At 47.5% G+C, this 20,480-nt stretch overlaps 1 protein-coding gene across 2 annotated transcripts; it reads right to left on the minus strand.

The window, feature by feature from the left end:
- Positions 1-661: 661 nt before the first annotated feature.
- Positions 662-18,070, minus strand: LOC115458258 (mucin-3B-like). 2 transcript variants are annotated; one of them, XM_030188122.1, is made up of 5 exons: positions 17,928-18,070; positions 17,171-17,338; positions 8,363-8,469; positions 7,522-7,592; positions 662-1,495 (listed from the first exon to the last, which is right to left on the minus strand). In XM_030188122.1, exons 1-5 carry the CDS (start codon positions 18,020-18,022, stop codon positions 1,448-1,450), a joined length of 489 nt encoding a protein of 162 aa, XP_030043982.1. In that variant the 5' UTR covers positions 18,023-18,070; the 3' UTR covers positions 662-1,447. The 2 variants fall into 2 exon arrangements, with proteins under 2 accessions (XP_030043982.1, XP_030043981.1); XM_030188121.1 differs by having other exon boundaries at positions 7,522-7,598.
- Positions 18,071-20,480: the final 2,410 nt, after the last annotated feature.

A 20,480-nucleotide genomic window follows, 5' to 3' on the forward strand; every position in this document is an offset into this window, starting at 1 on the left:
AAGCTGGGATTCTCTCTCACACACACACTCTCTTTCTCGCACACACACTCGCGCATTCACTCTGTCTCTCTCACACACTTACTCTCAAACATACACACTACAATGCAGAAAAAAGGCCCCAGACGGAGGGGCCACGATCCTGAGGCACTGTGGGGAGGACACATGGGAGGGGGAGGAGAAGGAAACGGGAAAACGAAACACAGGGGGGACCGGGAAGGACGCCAACAGACGGAGGGGGGGCCCCTGCAGCACACTCTCATTCTCAAACACACTCTCTCACACACACACTCGCACATTCACTCTTTCTCTCTCTCTCTCTCTCTCACACACACTCACTCTCAAACATACACACTACGATGAAAACCTTGCTAGCGCCCGTTTCATTGCTCTCAGAAACGGGCCTTTTTTACTAGTTATATATATCTATCTATATTGATATAGATATAGGTATAATGGATATGTATATGTGAAATGTTCTGGCTTGGATACTGTTTGGGTGATTCTAAAGAATTTTCAGGCTCTGTTGGGTTTGACGAAGATGCAGCGTTTTAATCAAACTTGTGGCATCAGAAGCTAGATCTTTTTTTTTTTGTTACATTTATACCCCGCGCTTTCCCACTCATGGCAGGCTCAATGCGGCTTACATATACAGTTACTTATAGAAGCTAGATTCTATGAGAGAGGAACCTGCAGTGATTTTTTTTAAGCACAAGTACCGGTCAGCTTATAGTATTAGGAGGGAAATGATATTACAGTGAAATTAAGTTTATATATTAGAAAATAATTTAAGAAATGTATCGCTCTTGATTGTAATTTTTCAGAGCATATAATCCTTGCATACAGTAATATCAATGTGCTTTTTTATTCTGGATTGTGCATCAGGGTAGTATAATGTCCACAGTGTAAACCAATGCCTGGACTCCTTTACCCTATTTTAGTAAGAATCTACATCATGCTTGTTCTTTATACAAAACGGGAAACATCTCAAAATGCTACTTTATCTTGATACTTGTGCACAGTTTGGGTAAGCATAAAAAAAGCTGGTAATCGTGATTTTTATTTCACACATTCTCACAAAGTTCCTGTCTCAGAGGATATTTAGCTACATCTGCATTGAGAAGTCTTTGTTAAAACGGCTCTCCCAGTTGTCAGCCTGTGCTTGTAATTCCTGGGACTTGAGGGTAGTAATCTCCTGTGAGTTTAGCAGCGGACTGCCAATCCCCAGTGGGCCTCATCGGTTCACATTCACACAACCAAACTTTTAATTTTCGGTTTCAGTTTCAGCCAAAACCAGACGATAATTTTCAGCTGCAGATCTGTTTTTTGCTGAAAGTGGTTAAACAGTTTCAGTAGCAGTTTCAGTTTTGGCCGAAACTGAAAAAAGCTGTTTCAGTCGGCCTCTGATTATAAATTGGTTTAAGGCCGGTCCCCCGCACAATGGACTGTCTCAGGCTACGGAAGGAGATTCTGCAATTGCTGGTCTCCGGATTGTCACCTGTGGAAAGAACATAAGAGTGAGTGCAGGAAATCACGGGCAGACATTTTTCTACAAAGTCCATCAGAAGTGCGTTCAAATTACAAGGGGGCATGTCAGGGGCGTGTTAAGGGCGGGATCTGGGCATTCCTAACAGGGCCGTGCCTAGGGTCTCTGGCGCCCCCCTGCAGACTATCAGTTGGCGCCCCCCCCCCCCCCCCCCCCCCCCGTGAAAATGATCACGCCCCCCCCCATGAAAATGATCGCTCACCACTTGCCACACTGAAAGGAATTGTCAGCAATATTCTTAGAAACAAATTGCTATACATTGCAAAATAAGATAGCAGATGTAAATTCTCAAAGTGGACATATTCCAAATGCTAAAATGAAAATAAAATAATTTTTTTCTACCTTTGTTGTCTGGTGACTTTCTTTTTTCAATCATGCTGGTCCAGTATCTGATTCTGCTGCTATATGTCCTCTTAACTCCATTTCCAGGGCTTCCTTTCCATTTATTTCTTTACTTTTCTCCTTTCTTCTTCATTTCTTGCTCTATATCCATTTCCAGCAATTTCTCCTCTCTCCCTGGGTCCTGCCCTCCCATCCATGTCCATTCTTGTCCCTCTCTGCCCTTCCCTCCTCCATCCATAGCCAGCAAGCCTCCTCTCTCCCCTCCCCTCCATTTCCAGCAATTTGTCCTCTCCCTGGGCCCCCATGTCCATCCTTGTCCCTCTCTGCCCTTCCCTCCTCCATCCATAGCCAGCAAGCCTCCTCTCTCCCCTCCCCTCCATTTCCAGCAATTTGTCCTCTCCCTGGGCCCCCATGTCCATCCTTGTCCCTCTCTGCCCTTCCCTCCTCCATCCATAGCCAGCAATCCTTGCCTCCTCTCTCCCCTCCCCTCCATTTCCAGCAATTTGTCCTCTCCCTGGGCCCCCATGTCCATCCTTGTCCCTCTCTGCCCTTCCCTCCTCCATCCATAGCCAGCAATCCTCTCCCCTCCCCTTCCCTTCCAGCAATTTGTCCTCTCCCTGGGCCCCCATGTCCATCCTTGTCCCTCTCTGCCCTTCCCTCCTCCATCCATAGCCAGCAATCCTTGCCTCCTCTATCCCCTCCCCTCCATTTCCAGCAATTTGTCCTCTCCCTGGGCCCCCATGTCCATCCTTGTCCCTCTCTGCCCTTCCCTCCTCCATCCATAGCCAGCAATCCTCTCTCCCCTCCCCTTCCCTTCCAGCAATTGTCCTCTCCCTGGGCCCTGCCCTCCCATCCATGCCTCTCTGCCCTTCCCTCCGCACCCTGGGGCCTTTAAATCTTTTACTTCCGGTCGCAGCAGCGTCAGTGAAAGCGGAGCGCTGCCGACGTCTCCCTTCCCTTTGCGCTCTTGGTTCCCTCAGTGTCCGCCTTCTTCTGACGTCAGAAGAAGGCGGGACACTGAGGGAACCAACGAGTGCAAGGGAAGGGAGACGTCGGCAGCAGTGGCGTAGCTAGGGTAGTTGACACCCGGGGCCGGTCATTGTTTAACACCCCCCCCCCAAATCCAGTACTAGGCATACCGAGAATACAAAACACTCACGACCTATAGAGCAATTTTACCATACCATAAGCAGTCGTTTCTACGAGTCACACAAGGAAAAGGAAAGCATCTTAAACACTACAGTGAGCACTAGAACATCAATTCACCTATTGTAAAACGAAACCAGACAGAATAGTACAGATCGTAGATCCTGCACAGTCAATGCCAACTGAAAGCCATGTCTTTTTCAAACACAGATACACCCTAATCCACTATAGGATAAGTAATCATAAACTTTCTATTTAGACAAAAATTAAACTGAACCCCCGATGCCAGACTCTGCATACAATGCAACACCACAGAAACAGAAAATGTCCCCTAGTACTGTGCAAAATATAAAGACAGCAGATGTAAATTTGAAAAAACTAACAAATACCAATCACCACTTTACAAATTAACAAATAGAAATAAAACATATACAGAAAATAAAATAATACCATTTTATTGGACTAATACATTTAGCTTCCAGAGGCCAAAATCTCCTTCCTCAGGTCAATACAGTATAGTGCTGTTACAGTATCCTATCCTGATCTGAGGAAGGGGGTTTTGTTCTCTGAAAGTTGTCAAAATGTATTAAAATTAGTCCAATAAAAGATTACCTTATTTACATGTTCTATTTATAAACATTTATTAACACAGCTAAAATACTATATCCTAAAGCAAAATAATAAAAATATATATTTACAGTTTGTTGTCTTTGGTTTCTGCTTTCCTTATCTTCTTTTCACCGTCTTCCTTCCATCCAGCATCTGTCTTCGCTCTCTCTCTGCTCTCCAGTGTCTGCCCTCTCTAATGTTCCTTCCATCCACATCTGCCCTCTATTTCTGCTCCTTCCATCCACCATCTGCCCCAGTCTGCCATCTCTCTCTCCCCCTTCCATCCACCATCTGCCCTCTCTCTCTCCTTTCCCTCTAGCATTTGCCCTCTATCTCTGCCCCCTTCCATCCACTGTCTGCTCTTTCACTCCCTTCTATCCACTGTCTGCCCTTTCTCTCTGCTCCTTCGATTCACCATTTGCCCTCTCTCTTTCCCCCTCCCATCCATTCAGGGTCTGCCCTCCCTCTCACTCCCCATTCCATCCAGGATCTATCCCCCCTCTCTCACTGCCCCCTCTTTTCGGCTCCCAGTTCCCACCTGCGGCTGCCCCTAGTTCCAGATCCATTGATTCTCCCATCCACCCCTGCCCCAGGCATGACCCCATTCTCCCTCCTGCTCACTTTTCAGACCCCAGTTCCAGCTCCATGCCCCTTCTCCCATCTGTCTCCCACCCAGTCCCTTCTGCCCATCTGAGTCCCCCTCACCCCATCTGACTCCCTCCCAGTCCCTTCTGCTATCCAAGTGCCCCCCACCCTCACCCCATCTATCTCCCACCCAGTCCCTTCTGCCCATCCGAGTCCCCCTCACCCCATTTGGCTCCCACCCAGTCCCTTCTGCTATCCAAGTGCCCCCACCCTCACCCCATCTGTCTCCCACCCAGTCCCTTCTGCCCATCCGAGTCCCCCTCACCCCATCTGCCTCCCACCCAGTCCCTTCTGCTATCCAAGTGCCCCCCACCCTCACCCCATCTGTCTCCCACCCAGTCCCTTCTGCCCATCCGAGTCCCCCTCACCCCATCTGTCTCCCACCCAGTCCCTTCTGCTATCCAAGTGCCCCCCACCCTCTCCCCATCTGTCTCCCACCCAGTCCCTTCTGCCCATCCGAGTCCCCCTCACCCCATCTGTCTCCCACCCAGTCCCTTCTGCCCATCCGAGTCCCCCTCACCCCATCTGCCTCCCACCCAGTCCCTTCTGCTATCCAAGTGCCCCCCACCCTCACCCCATCTGTCTCCCACCCAGTCCCTTCTGCCCATCTGAGTCCCCCTCACCCCATCTGTCTCCCACCCAGTACCTTCTGCTATCCAAGTGCCCCCCACCCTCACCCCAGCTGTCTCCCACCCAGTCCCTTCTGCCCATCCGAGTCCCCCTCACCCCATCTGGCTCCCACCCAGTCCCTTCTGCCCATCCGAGTCCCCCTCACCCCATCTGTCTCCCACCCAGTCCCTTCTGCTATCCAAGTGCCCCCCACCCTCACCCCATCTGTCTCCCACCCAGTCCCTTCTGCCCATCCGAGTCCCTCTCACCCCATCTGCCTCCCACCCAGTCCCTTCTGCTATCCGAGTCCTCCCCCACCTTCACGGTCACCCCATCTGTCCCCCACCCTCACCCTGCCTCGTCTTCTCCCTGCCACCCGTCTTTAAAAAGAAATTGTTTGCCGACGCGATAGCGAGCGCAGCACCTCGTGTGGAAGTAAAGGAAGCGAATCCGATCATCTCATTGGGCCTTCCTTCACTGTCCCGCCCTAGAGGAAATAGGAAGTTGCGTCAGAGGAGGGCGGGACAGTGAGGGAAGGCCCAATGAGATGATCGGATCCGCTTCCTTTACTTCCACACGAGGTGCTGCGCTCACTATCGCGTCGGCAAATAAATTTAAAGGGCTGGTGCGCGGGGGGTGCCAGGATGAAGAGCAGCGGGAGCGGCGGCACCCCCCTTTCTGGTGACACCCGGGGCGACCAAAAGATTTAAAGGCCTCGGCGGGGCGAGGGTAAGCACCGCAGCGGCGCCCTCCAGAGGTGGGCGCCCCCCTGCGGCGCTTACCTCGCTTACCGCATCGGCACGGCCCTGATTCCTAACACTTGGATATTTTTCAGCCATAATGGAACAAAATCGCCCAGGACTAAAACTAAGACATTTTGAGCTAGACCTGTTTTTATAATGAATAAGGCACAGAAAGGTACCCTGAATGGCCAGATGACCACTGGAGGAAATCAAGGATGACCTCTCCTTACTCCCCCAGTAGTCACTGACCCCCTCCCACTCCACAAAAATGTGATTTTTAAACATTATTTGCCAGACTCTATGCCAGCCTCAGATGTAATAGTCAGGTCCATTAGAGTGGTATTTTGGTCTCTGGGGTAGTGTAGTGGTGGGTGCAGTGCACTGCAGACAGGTGGTCCCAGGCCCATACCTCCCCCCTATCTGTTACACTTGTGGAGGAAACTGTGAGCCCTCTAAAACTCACCAGAAACCCACTGTACCCACACATAGGTGCCCCCTTCACCCGTAAGGGCTATTGTAGTGTGTACAATTGGGGGTAGTGGGTTTTGGGGGGGCTCAGCAAACATGATAAGGGAGCAATGGTGAGATGTGTACCTGGCTGCATTTTATGAAGTCCACTGCAGTGCCCCCTAGGGTGCCCTCTTGCTTTCCTGGAATGTCTGACGGACCAGTCCACTAAAAATGCTGACCCCTCCAACATCCCAGTGGCTTGATTTTGTGTGTTTTGCACTTTGAGAATTTATTTTTTTTTTCGAAAATGGACCAAAACCAAAACATCCAAATCACAAAATCTTGGCCTAAACAGTATTTCTGGAAAAAAAAGATAGACATTTTTGTTTTTTTAAAAATGACCTTCTTTCCTATTCAGATTTTTTACATTTTTTTGCAAAACGTCCAAAGTCGGACTTAGACGTCATATGGAAAATGCCCCTCTTTATTATTAAAATTCAATAAACAAATTTTTCCTTTCTTTAGATACACTTTTCTTGATGGCTTTCTCATGAAAAGAGTGTAGACATTTGTAAGGGAATGTGTCTGCACTTTTATGAGCTTTGGGGTCATATTGAGGGGCATTTTCAAAAGAAATGTCTAAATCAGAATTTGGACGTTTTACAAAGACGTCCAAGTTCCGAACAGGAAAGAAGGTCATCTTCAAAAAAGATGGACGTCTATCTTTTGTGTTTGAAAATACTATGGATGTCCTGTGATTTGGACATTTTGGGATTTGGACTTTCTTTCTTTTTGGTCCATTTTTTGAACAAAAGATGTCCAAATGCAAGACATTCAAAACAGAGGAGGAGTGGCTTAATGGTTAATGTAGTGGGCTTTGATCCTGGCAACATGGGTTTAATTCCCACTGCTGCTCCTTGTGACTTTGGGCAAGTCAAATGCACAAGGGTCATTTTTGGATATGACATCTAAGTCTGAATTTGGATGTTTTTTGTAAAACGTCCAAAATCAGAACAGGAAAGGTCATGTTCTACAAAAAAAAGTCTATCTTTTCCTTTTGAAAGTGCTGTTTGGAAAAATGTTTTGTGATTTGGTAAGGGGAGGTGTTCCCCAAGTCCCTCCAGTGGTCATCTGGTCATTTGGGGCACCTCTTGTGTGGAGTAGAGGAGTAGCCTAGTGGTTAGTGCAGCAGACCTTGATCCTGGGGAAGTAGGGTCAATTCCCACCTCATGTGTCTGTGAGATAGACGTCCAATGTCACTTTTTGGACATCTATCTCTTTTGAAAATGAGCCTGAGTGTCTTAGAGATCCTTTGAGTGCACATAGCTTCCCTTCATCAATGCTTCTATTGCTTGTATTCTTTGAAAGATGAAGAATTCAGTAGCTTGATTGCCTTGTTTAAGGAGATAAACCCAGCAGCCATCCTGCACCTACCTTCATGGTGGTATCCACTTTCTCCAGTGATGGCCTGAAATTCCCCTTGCTGAAAGAGGAATTTGTGTCTTCTGCACCTGCATGCGGGAGGGGGGTGGGGGGGAGAGAGAAATCTTAACAGTGTTGTATAAATGTATTTTATGCTTTGCTATGGAGTAACTAATCTCTGGGGCTTATTTATTTGATTTATTTTACAGCATTTATACCCCACAATTTCCCACCGCTGGCAGGCTCATTGTGGCTTACACAACAGTTAAATAACAAAGTGGCGAGTACAATAAATTGAGAGGGATAAGTGGGGTGGTGAGGTAAAGATAAGAAATGGGTTAGTTCATGAGAGCACTAGAGGGGTTAGTATCCTGGGGTCAATGAAATAGGACAGTATCTTTAGGGCTTCACTACTCATGTGTTTTGTCCTGTTTGATATTAAATTTTGCTAATAGCGCCTGTTCTCCACACAGTGTGAGAAATAGATGTTGATTTTTTTTCTAAATAGCGTAGCAGGATTTAAGAAAGGTTTGGAATTGAGTCTGGAGGACAAGTTCAGGCAGATGTGGGGCAGCAACGACATCTTCTCATTAGCATTTCCAGGTATTTTGAAACCACATCTGCCCACAGCTCTGAGTAAGCTGACTGCCTGGAATGGAGCCTAATGGTTAGTGCAGTGGGCTGAGAACCTGGGGAACTAGGTTCATTTCCCACTGCAGCTCTTTGTGACCCTGGGCAAGTCAATTAACCCTCCTTTGCCCCAAATATGAAAAAAAAAAAAAAGAAGCTTGCTTAGGGCATCAGATGCCCTTTGGTCAGTCCTGAGGGTAAAAGCAGAAGGTCTATTCCTTACCTTCCCACTGCAGAACTTCTGGGTTTCTGACTACGAAGCCCTCTGCACTGTCCGATTCCCAAGCATCCTCATACCATTTTCCATACTCTTCAGAGTCGCTTTTCATCCTGCATAGGTTAAAACCAACAGTACATGCAACTTGTAGAGAGAAAAGCTTGATGTGCCTACAGGGCCACAGAGAGGCACAGCCAGGCCCGGGGAAAGACCGCCTCCCCCCCCCCCCCCCCCACCTGGGCTGCCACAGTGCTGCCCCCATTACACACACAGACACACTTGCACCGCCCCCCCATCCACATACACACACACCCACACTTGGGCTGCCTGCTCCTGTGTCCAGGACTTGGATGATTGCATTAATGCCGGGCTATCATGTTAATGCAATCATCCGGGTTCCGGCTGGCACGCATGAGCAGGAGAGAGATAGACCAGGAAGAAGATTGCTGGCAATGGGCTCCCCTTTGGAGGCCAGGCTCAGGGAATTTTGCCTTCCGCCCCCCAACCCTCTTGGTGGCCCTGTGTGCCAACAAAGGTCACTCAGGTTCAAGGAGCACCCTTTAACCCCTTCATCTCTGAATTTCAGAGGAGGTGTAGATCTCTGTACTTGTGTGAACGAATTAACATGAATATTGGAGACTTGTTTTTCTACCAACGTATTCAGCTCTGTGTCTGATGTAGAAGGGGAGAGCACGTGAGGGCATTTCTATCACATTGTCTAGAATTTGAGAACACTTGGGAGGAGTCTATTATATAAAGGAGCATAGGCACTCCCATTCCTTATAGAATGCCAGCATAACCACCTAAATATATACCTACGTCAGATGCAAGCACTTACACCAGCTACAGAGCTAAAATGCTGCACATACGCATGTAAAAAAGCAAAACAGCGAAGATGACTAACAAAAACAAAAATAATCCAAAATTTAAAAAAAGATCAAATTTGTATACAAATACATAAAAGAATTAAAACACTTCTCTCTATATAAAAGGCAACACCAACGTTCTATGAAGCCTCCAGCCGGAAGTGTGAAGGGGGCGAGATATCCGGTTTCCCTATGAGTGTCTGCCCCGCCCTCTCTGTAACACAGTCAGTGAAGGAAAACAGCAGAGCACGGAATCAAATCGCTGGCTTTGTAACAGTGAAGGACTCAGAGGGGGGAGGGGAGAGAGGCCAGAGGGCAGGGACACACACACTCCCACATGCACACAGAAGAAAACATTGCTAGCCCCCCGTTTCATTTGCATCAGAAACGGGGCTTTTTAGAGCACGAAATCAAATCGCTCGCTCTGTAACAGTGAAGGACTCAGAGGGGGGAGGGGAGAGAGGCCAGAGGGCAGGGACACACACACTCCCACGTGCACACAGAAGAAAACATTGCTAGCCCCCGTTTCATTTGCATCAGAAACGGGCCTTTTTTACTAGCCGGAAGTGTAAAGGAGGCGAGATATCCGGTTTCCCTATGAGTGTCTGCCCCGCCCTCTCTGTAACACAGTCAGTGAAGGAAAACAGCAGAGCAGGAAATCAAATCGCTGGCTCTGTAACAGTGAAGGACTCAGAGGGGGGAGGGGAGAGAGGCCAGAAGGCAGGGACACACACACTCCCACATGCACACAGAAGAAAACATTGCTAGCCCCCCGTTTCATTTGCATCAGAAACGGGGCTTTTTAGAGCACGAAATCAAATCGCTCGCTCTGTAACAGTGAAGGACTCAGAGGGGGGAGGGGAGAGAGGCCAGAGGGCAGGGACACACACACTCCCACGTGCACACAGAAGAAAACATTGCTAGCCCCCGTTTCATTTGCATCAGAAACGGGCCTTTTTTATTAGCCGGAAGTGTAAAGGAGGCGAGATATCCGGTTTCCCTATGAGTGTCTGCCCCGCCCTCTCTGTAACACAGTCAGTGAAGGAAAACAGCAGAGCAGGAAATCAAATCGCTGGCTCTGTAACAGTGAAGGACTCAGAGGGGGGAGGGGAGAGAGGCCAGAAGGCAGGGACACACACACTCCCACATGCACACAGAAGAAAACATTGCTAGCCCCCCGTTTCATTTGCATCAGAAACGGGGCTTTTTAGAGCATGAAATCAAATCGCTCGCTCTGTAACAGTGAAGGACTCAGAGGGGGGAGGGGAGAGAGGCCAGAAGGCAGGGACACACACACTCCCACATGCACACAGAAGAAAACATTGCTAGCCCCCGTTTCATTTGCATCAGAAACGGGCCTTTTTTACTAGCCGGAAGTGTAAAGGAGGCGAGATATCCGGTTTCCCTATGAGTGTCTGCCCCGCCCTCTCTGTAACACAGTCAGTGAAGGAAAACAGCAGAGCAGGAAATCAAATCGCTGGCTCTGTAACAGTGAAGGACTCAGAGGGGGGAGGGGAGAGAGGCCAGAAGGCAGGGACACACACACTCCCACATGCACACAGAAGAAAACATTGCTAGCCCCCCGTTTCATTTGCATCAGAAACGGGGCTTTTTAGAGCACGAAATCAAATCGCTCGCTCTGTAACAGTGAAGGACTCAGAGGGGGGAGGGGAGAGAGGCCAGAGGGCAGGGACACACACACTCCCACATGCACACAGAAGAAAACATTGCTAGCCCCCGTTTCATTTGCATCAGAAACGGGCCTTTTTTACTAGCCGGAAGTGTAAAGGAGGCGAGATATCCGGTTTCCCTATGAGTGTCTGCCCCGCCCTCTCTGTAACACAGTCAGTGAAGGAAAACAGCAGAGCAGGAAATCAAATCGCTGGCTCTGTAACAGTGAAGGACTCAGAGGGGGGGAGGGGAGAGAGGCCAGAAGGCAGGGACACACACACTCCCACATGCACACAGAAGAAAACATTGCTAGCCCCCCGTTTCATTTGCATCAGAAACGGGGCTTTTTAGAGCACGAAATCAAATCGCTCGCTCTGTAACAGTGAAGGACTCAGAGGGGGGAGGGGAGAGAGGCCAGAGGGCAGGGACACACACACTCCCACATGCACACAGAAGAAAACATTGCTAGCCCCCGTTTCATTTGCATCAGAAACGGGCCTTTTTTACTAGCCGGAAGTGTAAAGGAGGCGAGATATCCGGTTTCCCTATGAGTGTCTGCCCCGCCCTCTCTGTAACACAGTCAGTGAAGGAAAACAGCAGAGCAGGAAATCAAATCGCTGGCTCTGTAACAGTGAAGGACTCAGAGGGGGGAGGGGAGAGAGGCCAGAAGGCAGGGACACACACACTCCCACATGCACACAGAAGAAAACATTGCTAGCCCCCCGTTTCATTTGCATCAGAAACGGGGCTTTTTAGAGCACGAAATCAAATCGCTCGCTCTGTAACAGTGAAGGACTCAGAGGGGGGAGGGGAGAGAGGCCAGAAGGCAGGGACACACACACTCCCACATGCACACAGAAGAAAACATTGCTAGCCCCCGTTTCATTTGCATCAGAAACGGGCCTTTTTTACTAGCCGGAAGTGTAAAGGAGGCGAGATATCCGGTTTCCCTATGAGTGTCTGCCCCGCCCTCTCTGTAACACAGTCAGTGAAGGAAAACAGCAGAGCAGGAAATCAAATCGCTGGCTCTGTAACAGTGAAGGACTCAGAGGGGGGAGGGGAGAGAGGCCAGAAGGCAGGGACACACACACTCCCACATGCACACAGAAGAAAACATTGCTAGCCCCCCGTTTCATTTGCATCAGAAACGGGGCTTTTTAGAGCACGAAATCAAATCGCTCGCTCTGTAACAGTGAAGGACTCAGAGGGGGGAGGGGAGAGAGGCCAGAGGGCAGGGACACACACACTCCCACGTGCACACAGAAGAAAACATTGCTAGCCCCCCGTTTCATTTGCATCAGAAACGGGCCTTTTTTACTAGCCGGAAGTGTGAAGGAGGCGAGATATCCGGTTTCCCTATGAGTGTCAGCCCCGCCCTCTCTGTAACACAGTCACTGAAGGAAAACAGCAGAGCAGGAAATCAAATTGCTGGCTCTGTAACAGTGAAGGACTCAGAGGGGGGAGGGGAGAGAGGCCAGAAGGCAGGGACACACACACTCCCACATGCACACAGAAGAAAACATTGCTAGCCCCAGAGGGGGGAGGGGAGAGAGGGCAGGGACACACACACTCCCACATGCACACAGAAGAAAACATTGCTAGCCCCAGAGGGGGGAGGGGAGAGAGGCCAGAAGGCAGGGACACACACACTCCCACATGCACACAGAAGAAAACATTGCTAGCCCCAGAGGGGGGAGGGGAGAGAGGGCAGGGACACACACACTCCCACATGCACACAGAAGAAAACATTGCTAGCCCCCCGTTTCATTTGCATCAGAAACGGGGCTTTTTTACTAGTTATTAATTAAAGGATAGCAGGGAGAAAGGGACTCGACACAGCTGTGTTTCGGCCGTACGCAGGCCTGTACGCAGGCCTTTCTCCCTGATATCCTTTAATTAATAACTAGTAAAAAAGCCCCGTTTCTGATGCAAATGAAACGGGGGGCTAGCAATGTTTTCTTCTGTGTGCATGTGGGAGTGTGTGTGTCCCTGCCCTCTCTCCCCTCCCCCCTCTGGGGCTAGCAATGTTTTCTTCTGTGTGCATGTGGGAGTGTGTGTGTCCCTGCCCTCTCTCCCCTCCCCCCTCTGGGGCTAGCAATGTTTTCTTCTGTGTGCATGTGGGAGTGTGTGTGTCCCTGCCCTCTCTCCCCTCCCCCCTCTGGGGCTAGCAATGTTTTCTTCTGTGTGCATGTGGGAGTGTGTGTGTCCCTGCCCTCTCTCCCCTCCCCCCTCTGGGGCTAGCAATGTTTTCTTCTGTGTGCATGTGGGAGTGTGTGTGTCCCTGCCCTCTCTCCCCTCCCCCCTCTGGGGCTAGCAATGTTTTCTTCTGTGTGCATGTGGGAGTGTGTGTGTCCCTGCCTTCTGGCCTCTCTCCCCTCCCCCCTCTGGGGCTAGCAATGTTTTCTTCTGTGTGCATGTGGGAGTGTGTGTGTCCCTGCCTTCTGGCCTCTCTCCCCTCCCCCCTCTGGGGCTAGCAATGTTTTCTTCTGTGTGCATGTGGGAGTGTGTGTGTCCCTGCCCTCTCTCCCCTCCCCCCTCTGGGGCTAGCAATGTTTTCTTCTGTGTGCATGTGGGAGTGTGTGTTGCCTTTTATATAGAGAGAAGTGTTTTAATTCTTTTATGTATTTGTATACAAATTTGATCTTTTTTTAAATTTTGGATTATTTTTGTTTTTGTTAGTCATCTTCGCTGTTTTACTTTTTTGGTGTTTTTTTTTTTGCGAAGACTGGTTTCTTCTGTTTTTTGTAGCACATACCAGGGGCGTAGCCAGACTTGCGTGGGAGGGGGGTCCACAGCTCGAGGGGAGGGCGCACATTTTAGCCCCCTCCATGCCGCCGCCCCCCTCCCGCCGCCATTGTCGCCCCCCCCCGTCTCTGCCGACCCCCTCCCACCCGCGAACCCTCCCCCGCCAGCTGACGTCCTCTCCCGTAGAACGTAGCGGCAGCGGCACTGTCTGGCAGAGAAAAGTCTTCTTCCTTGCATGCTGACGTCCTGCACGTACACTGGCACATACGCATGTAACTTATAGAATTCTATAAGTTACGAGCCTGATATTTAAAGGATTTATGCTCTTAACTTTGAAAGTTACGCTCATAAATTGCCCTGTGAAAATTTACTAGAGCTGAATGTACACACTTTTACTCAAAATTTAATTACCGTATTTTTCGGACTATAAGACGCACTTTTTTCCCCCAAAATTTGGGAGGAAAATGGGGGGTGCGTCTTATAGTCCGAAGGTAGCGAGGTCCGATTTCGGGATCGCCCTCCCCCCGAGTTCGGGATCGCCCTCCCCCCGAGTTCAGGATCGCCCTCCCCTACTCACGTCACGCGATGTTCCCTGGTGGTCTAGTGACGTCGGGGCAGGAAAGAGCCCCCTCTTTCCTGCCCAGCGCGCTGCTCTCCGTCCTCCTGTATGCTGCCTGACAGTCTCGGCGAGATTCAAAATGGCCGCTGAGAATTGAAGTCTCGGTGGCCATTTTGAATCTCGCCGAGACCGTCAGGCAGCATACAGGAGGACGGAGAGCAGCGCACTGGGCAGGAAAGAGGGGGCTCTTTCCTGCCCCGACGTCACTAGACCACCAGAGAACATCGCGTGACGTGAGTAGGGGAGGGCGATCCCGAACTCGGACAAGACGCACCGGAGCACCTAGGTTTTAGAGGAGGGAAAAAGGAAAAAAATTTTTTTTTCCTATTTCCCTCCTCTAAAACCTAGGTGCGTCTTATGGTCCGGTGCGTCTTATAGTCCGAAAAATACGGTAAGAGCTAGATTCAGTATATGGCGCTGAAAAAAGATGAGCGTTCATTACAGAATAGCATTGAGTACTGATTTCATGCGCGCTCATCCCCAGTATTGTATAACACTACGCACAAGTTCTAGGATTGCCCCTGACCCGCCTATGCACCTCCCATGGCCACACCCCCTTTTAGATTGCACACTGTGGGATTTGGGTTCGAATTGTTACAGAATAACATGCAATAAGATGTGGATACAAATCTAAATTAGTGCCAATCTGCATCCAATTATTGGCCTGAATTGGCTCGTTAGCCAATTTAGTTGCAAGCCCATCTAGGATGGGCACCATATATAGAATTTGGGGGTAGGGGCCATATTCTGTAAAGGTTATGGGCTAGATTCTATATATGGCGCCTAAAGAATCCACGCAGGACACATTTTCGACTAAGCATATTCTATAACATTTGGACACGGTATATAGAATATGCTTAGTGCAGGAGTAGCCTAGTGGTTAGTGCAGTGGACTTTGATCCTGGGGTACTGGATTCAATTCCCACTGCAGCTCCTTGTGACTCTGGACAAGTCACTTAACCCTCCATTGCCCCAGGTACAAAATAAGTACCTGAATATATGTAAACCGCTTTGAATGTAGTTGCAAAAAAACTCAGGCAGTATATCAAGTCCCAATTCCCTTTCCCTATTTGAGATTCTACATGGAATGTTGCTAGTGGAAGAGTAGCCTAGTGCTTAGTGCAGCAGACCTTGATCCTAGGGAACTGGGTTCAATTCCCATTGCAGCTCCTTGTGACTCTGGGCAAGTCACTTAACCCTCCATTGCCCCCCCAGATACAAATAAGTACCTGTATATAAGTAAACCGCTTTGAATGTAGTTGCAAAAACCTCAGAAAGGCGGTATAGCAAGTCCCATTTCCCTTCCCCCTTTCCCTTATGACATCACAGTATCAGAAGTGAGCCGAGTATCAGGCAATCAAGCCATTGTGACATCACTGATGAGGTTGGCTCTTATTGGTGGAATGAGTGGAGGAGTAGCCTAGTGGTTAGTGCAGTGGACTTTGCTCCTGGAGAACTGGGTTCAATTCTCACTACAGCTCCTTGTGACTCTGGGCAAGTCACTTAACCCTCCATTGCCCCTGGTACAAAATAAGTACCTGAATATAAGTAAACCGCTTTGAATGTAGTTGCAAAAACCTTAGAAAGGCGGTATATCAAGTCCCATTTCCCTTTCCCTTAGTTGATATCATAGTGCCTAAATCTACATGTGCCCATTTACACCAACAAAATCCTGGCACATAGATTTAGGTGCACTGGGCCATATTCTATAACTATACGCGTAAATTTTGGATTGCCCATGAAATGCCCATAAACACATCCATAAACATGCCCCTTTTCAACTGTGCACATTTATTTTGAACTGCGTGCTTCACAATTTAGGCACAGTTCATTACAGAATGCGCTTAGTGAGTTGTCCGCATAACTTGCAATTATTGCCAATTAGTGCTCGTTATTGCTTGTCAAGTGCTGTTAAAACTGCTGATTGTCTTGTTAAGCCAATTAAGTTACGTACATAGTTATAGAATGCGCCTGAATTTTGGCACGCATCTCTAGGCGCACTATAAGCTCCTTACTGTGTAATTGGCAGGGCTTTTTTTGAGGGGGTCCTTGGGGGTACTGAGTACCCGGCACCTTTTCCATTGTCTGCTAAAATTGAACCATGGACCCAAAGTTTTAATGAAAGAGCTCAGGCTCTACACAACAATTCTGCCTTGTCATAGATTCTGTTACTGGTTGCAGGGTCCTGGATATTGTGGGCTGGCCTAACATTTGAGTACCAGCACCTTCGTTGCTAGAAAAAATGCACTGGTAATTGGCATGTAAATGTTAGCCCCTATGTTACAGAATTACCCTCCAAGAGAGAAGCTTTCGACCACTGCACATATCTGTAACGTCAACAGGGACTTTTAGCGGCAGATTTTGCATCGATTTTCAAAGGAAATTTGATAACTGAATCACAAATCTACCCCTGCTATTTATTCAGGTGCTTTTATCTCCTAAACTTAAGAGCAGACTTTTGGAAATGCAAAAGTATTTGTATAAGGGTGATCCCACCTCCATCACGCCCCAAGGGACCTACATGCATAAATACAGCAACAAATGGAGTAAGCAATGTTCGTGTGTAGAAATATCTTTGAAAATTGAATGGGGAGAAATCTTCTCTGGTAGTAGACCTTCTATGCGTCCTTGGTCAAGCGAATGTGATGTACTATTGGTCAGCATTGGGTGAAGGACGTCTCCAACCCAAAGGTTTAGGAATTTGTTTCCTTTTATCCTTCAGAAAGGAGTAAGCAACCCCTAATCTTCATGGATCCCAGTTCACTTGGAGTTTCATTATCTCTCTAAATATGCATAAAATAGCAGAGCATTTACAGGGAATGTGCTGTACTCACTTAGAATACATTCCTCCAGGACCTCAACAACATGCAATGCATCATTCCTAATGTTTGAAGGAGTCATCGATTGATTTACCTCAGATCTACATTTTTCATCTGAGATCTTCGCCAAAGGAAAGCCACAATAAGGAGAACAATCAGCAGGACCGCGACAGTTGTTGAAAAGCCAGCAATTATACCCATCTTGTCGAGCTTGGACTTACATCGATCTCCAATGTACCAGTAGGTGTCTTGGTTAGGGCAACTATGGAGAAAAGATTGAGTCTTTAAAGCACAACCTGCAATCTCTGATTCATCCTCCAATGGCAGACAGACAAACATCATCAGAGAACACTTGGGATATGGATCAGACCATGAAGCAGTAGGGGTATGCAGGCATAAAATATTTGTTTCACGTCATTTCTAGAAATATTTGAGGGGGTTCCTTTTTTTTTCATTCTGTTGACATGGCAGCAATGTTGTTAAGAGTGCAGACTCCTTCTGAGAGAGTGTGCATTCTTCCAAAAGAGTGCACACTCGAGAGAGTGTGTTCACTTCTTGAATAGTGCACACAAGAAAACAAAATTTAATGGAGGGGGTGGGGTTCTGCTCATTTTCTTTTGCCAATAGCATGAAACAATATGGAATATGTCTTTGACATTTCCTATGTCGTTTCAAATGAATGTACTATGAAGTAGCCCAAATGACGATACCTGCTCTGTTCCTCAGAAACTCACTCACTTCCTCTTTCTCTCTACTTCTCTTCTCTCTCTGTTTCAGATCTCACAGTTCACTAATGATAGCAGTCACTGAGTTACTTTCATTGCCTGTGAAAAGAAAGCTTTGTCACCTACCTGCACTTTGGCCCTGATTTTAACAGTTCACATTTTCCAGGGTTGCAGTCAATCGATTGTTTTAATCCAGGGACACACTTGGTCGCACAGGTCATGTTGTTTGAAACAAGAGCTGGGAAGTAGTGCTCTTTGAAACCTTCCGGTGTTTTTTCTCTACATATTTCTGGAAATGGAAGATAGATGTGATCTAAATCTATATCTGCCTTTCCAGTTTTGCTGAAAGTATTAAGAAGGTGCTGTTTGGTCAGCCAGGTCTATTGGTTGTCTGCAGAACTAGGGCGTGGGAGACTTGTATTCGGGATGATACTCTGGAGGTACTTTTGAATTACAAGACCAGAAGATAAATAAGGTTTGGACAGAAAGCCACTTGCCTTGTATGGAGGGTGGGGTGGTTCCTGGGTTAACTATAGTTTGCGAGGTGTCCAAGCAGAATGAAGCTGAAAGCAAAGGAACATGGATGGTTTACTGGTTGGCATCCAGTTTCGCAAAAGCAGGTACACACTGGTCCTACATCTATGGACAGAAGACATTACACAAAAACACACAACACTAGATGACTCCCACATGAAGGGCTACCAACAATGTTTGGTGCGATATACAGAGACTGCTAGAACAATCTAATTGTTAACTCAAAAGGAAACCACATGGACAATTTTAAACACTTTTTAGTCCAAATTTGGGTTTAATTGAAGGTTTTTGAGGATCAATGATAGAAACTTAGAACTCAAATTTGGATCAATAAGGGGCCGATATTCAGACCATGGGAGTTAGCTGGATTGCCTCCCAACATTGGCAATGAGCCTGGATATTCAATGCCGGGCCATTTCCGGTGACTGGTATTGAATATCCGGTTTACTTTTGGCAAGTTTAAACGTGACCAGCCAAGCCGATACTCAGCGCTGGCCGGTTAAGTTTAAACCGGCCAAAGATAGACCCTGCTATTTCAGTGGCCTAATTTGGCTGCCAACCTTAGCTAGCAATGTGCTGAGAAACAGATAGTCAGTTAGTTATACTGCATGATTTTCCGGGCGCCATATAGTGTGCATTATTCTGGTGCATCAACCTATAGAGAGTTACCCCTATGGAGGATAATCCTACAAAGCGGTATCTGGGAATTCTATATAGCATGCCTAGAGATCGGCGCTGAAATCCAAGCGTATTTTAACAATGTGTGTAACAGGGGCATATCTGGACTTCGCCGTTAGGGGGGTCCAGAGCCGAGGTGAGGGGGCACATTTTAGCCCCCCCCCCCGGCACTGACGACGACCCCCCCAGCCGTGATGTAATATGTTAATTAGACCAAACCTCTTACTCTGTTTAAGATTATACCTTTTGCAACATAGTGTAAGCCACATTGAGCCTGCAAATAGGTGGGAAAATGTGGGGTACAAATGCAGCAAATAAATAAATAAATATCCACATTTGCTCTTGCAAAAGAAAAGGTTAACACAGGAGTTTTTTCCTACATCCCGGCTGTCCTTTACGACAGGCTAGCTTGGTTTTAGAGATTTTCTACGTCCAATCTCGGAGGCATTGGATATATACACATTTCATACAATTTACGTCCAAACCCTGACCCCTGAGGCAGGCGTTGTTTAACCTGGTGTAAATCCTTGCACCTAAAGTAGACGCAGAACCCCTGAATTCTACAATATTGCACACATCTTTAGTGAACACCCCTGACCCACCCATGCTCCTCCCTTGGCCACACCTCTTTCCAGTTGCACACTGACAGATTTACATGTGCATCTTTATAGAATAGCGCTTAGCAAGATGTGTGCGTAAATCCAAACTATTGACAATTAAGGCCAATAATTGATTGTTAGCACGTAATTATTGGCACTGATTGGCTTGTTATATAATTAAATTGTAAGTACAAATTGGGCACACGCCCAAATTTATAAATGCAATTTTGAGCGCCATATGTAGAATTCGGGAGATAATGTATCTGAACATCTATGGGTGTCCCTGGTGCGCAGCAGTTTTCTAGGTAGGATGGAACCAATCTGACCTGGATAGATGTCCCTGAAAATCGACCCCTGTATTCCTTGAACATTCAGCATTAAATCTAAAGTCTTCATCTACTGAACCTGATCGTGAGAGGATCAGGACTGAGGAAACTGTGTAGTCAGGTTCTCACTGGATGTGAAAATATACCAGGGTATCATTTTAATTCTGTGTGTAATCTAATTTGTTCCATGTACATGATACTATATTTTATACGGTACTCTACTGAGGGTAGGGATTTTCCTCATAGGCGTAGTTTGACTGTTTCATTTGGGGGGGGCAAAGAATGGGCGGAGCATATTAGCATATCATTTGCATATATACATATGCAAATGAATATGCTAATATGGAGGAAGGAAATGAAATTTACAGGCAAAATATCACAGATGCACATTTCAAAAAGCTGACACATTTCAATAAATAAATTATGAATAAAATACTTTTATTTACCTTTGTTGTCTGATCATTTAGTTTTTCTATTCGCTTTGGCCCCAGTGTCTTCTGTTTTATGCAGTGTCTTCTTTCCAGTAGGCTTCCCTCTGCTCC

Source organism: Microcaecilia unicolor, chromosome 14, assembly GCF_901765095.1.
Source record: "Microcaecilia unicolor chromosome 14, aMicUni1.1, whole genome shotgun sequence".
Lineage (NCBI taxonomy): Eukaryota > Metazoa > Chordata > Amphibia > Gymnophiona > Siphonopidae > Microcaecilia > Microcaecilia unicolor.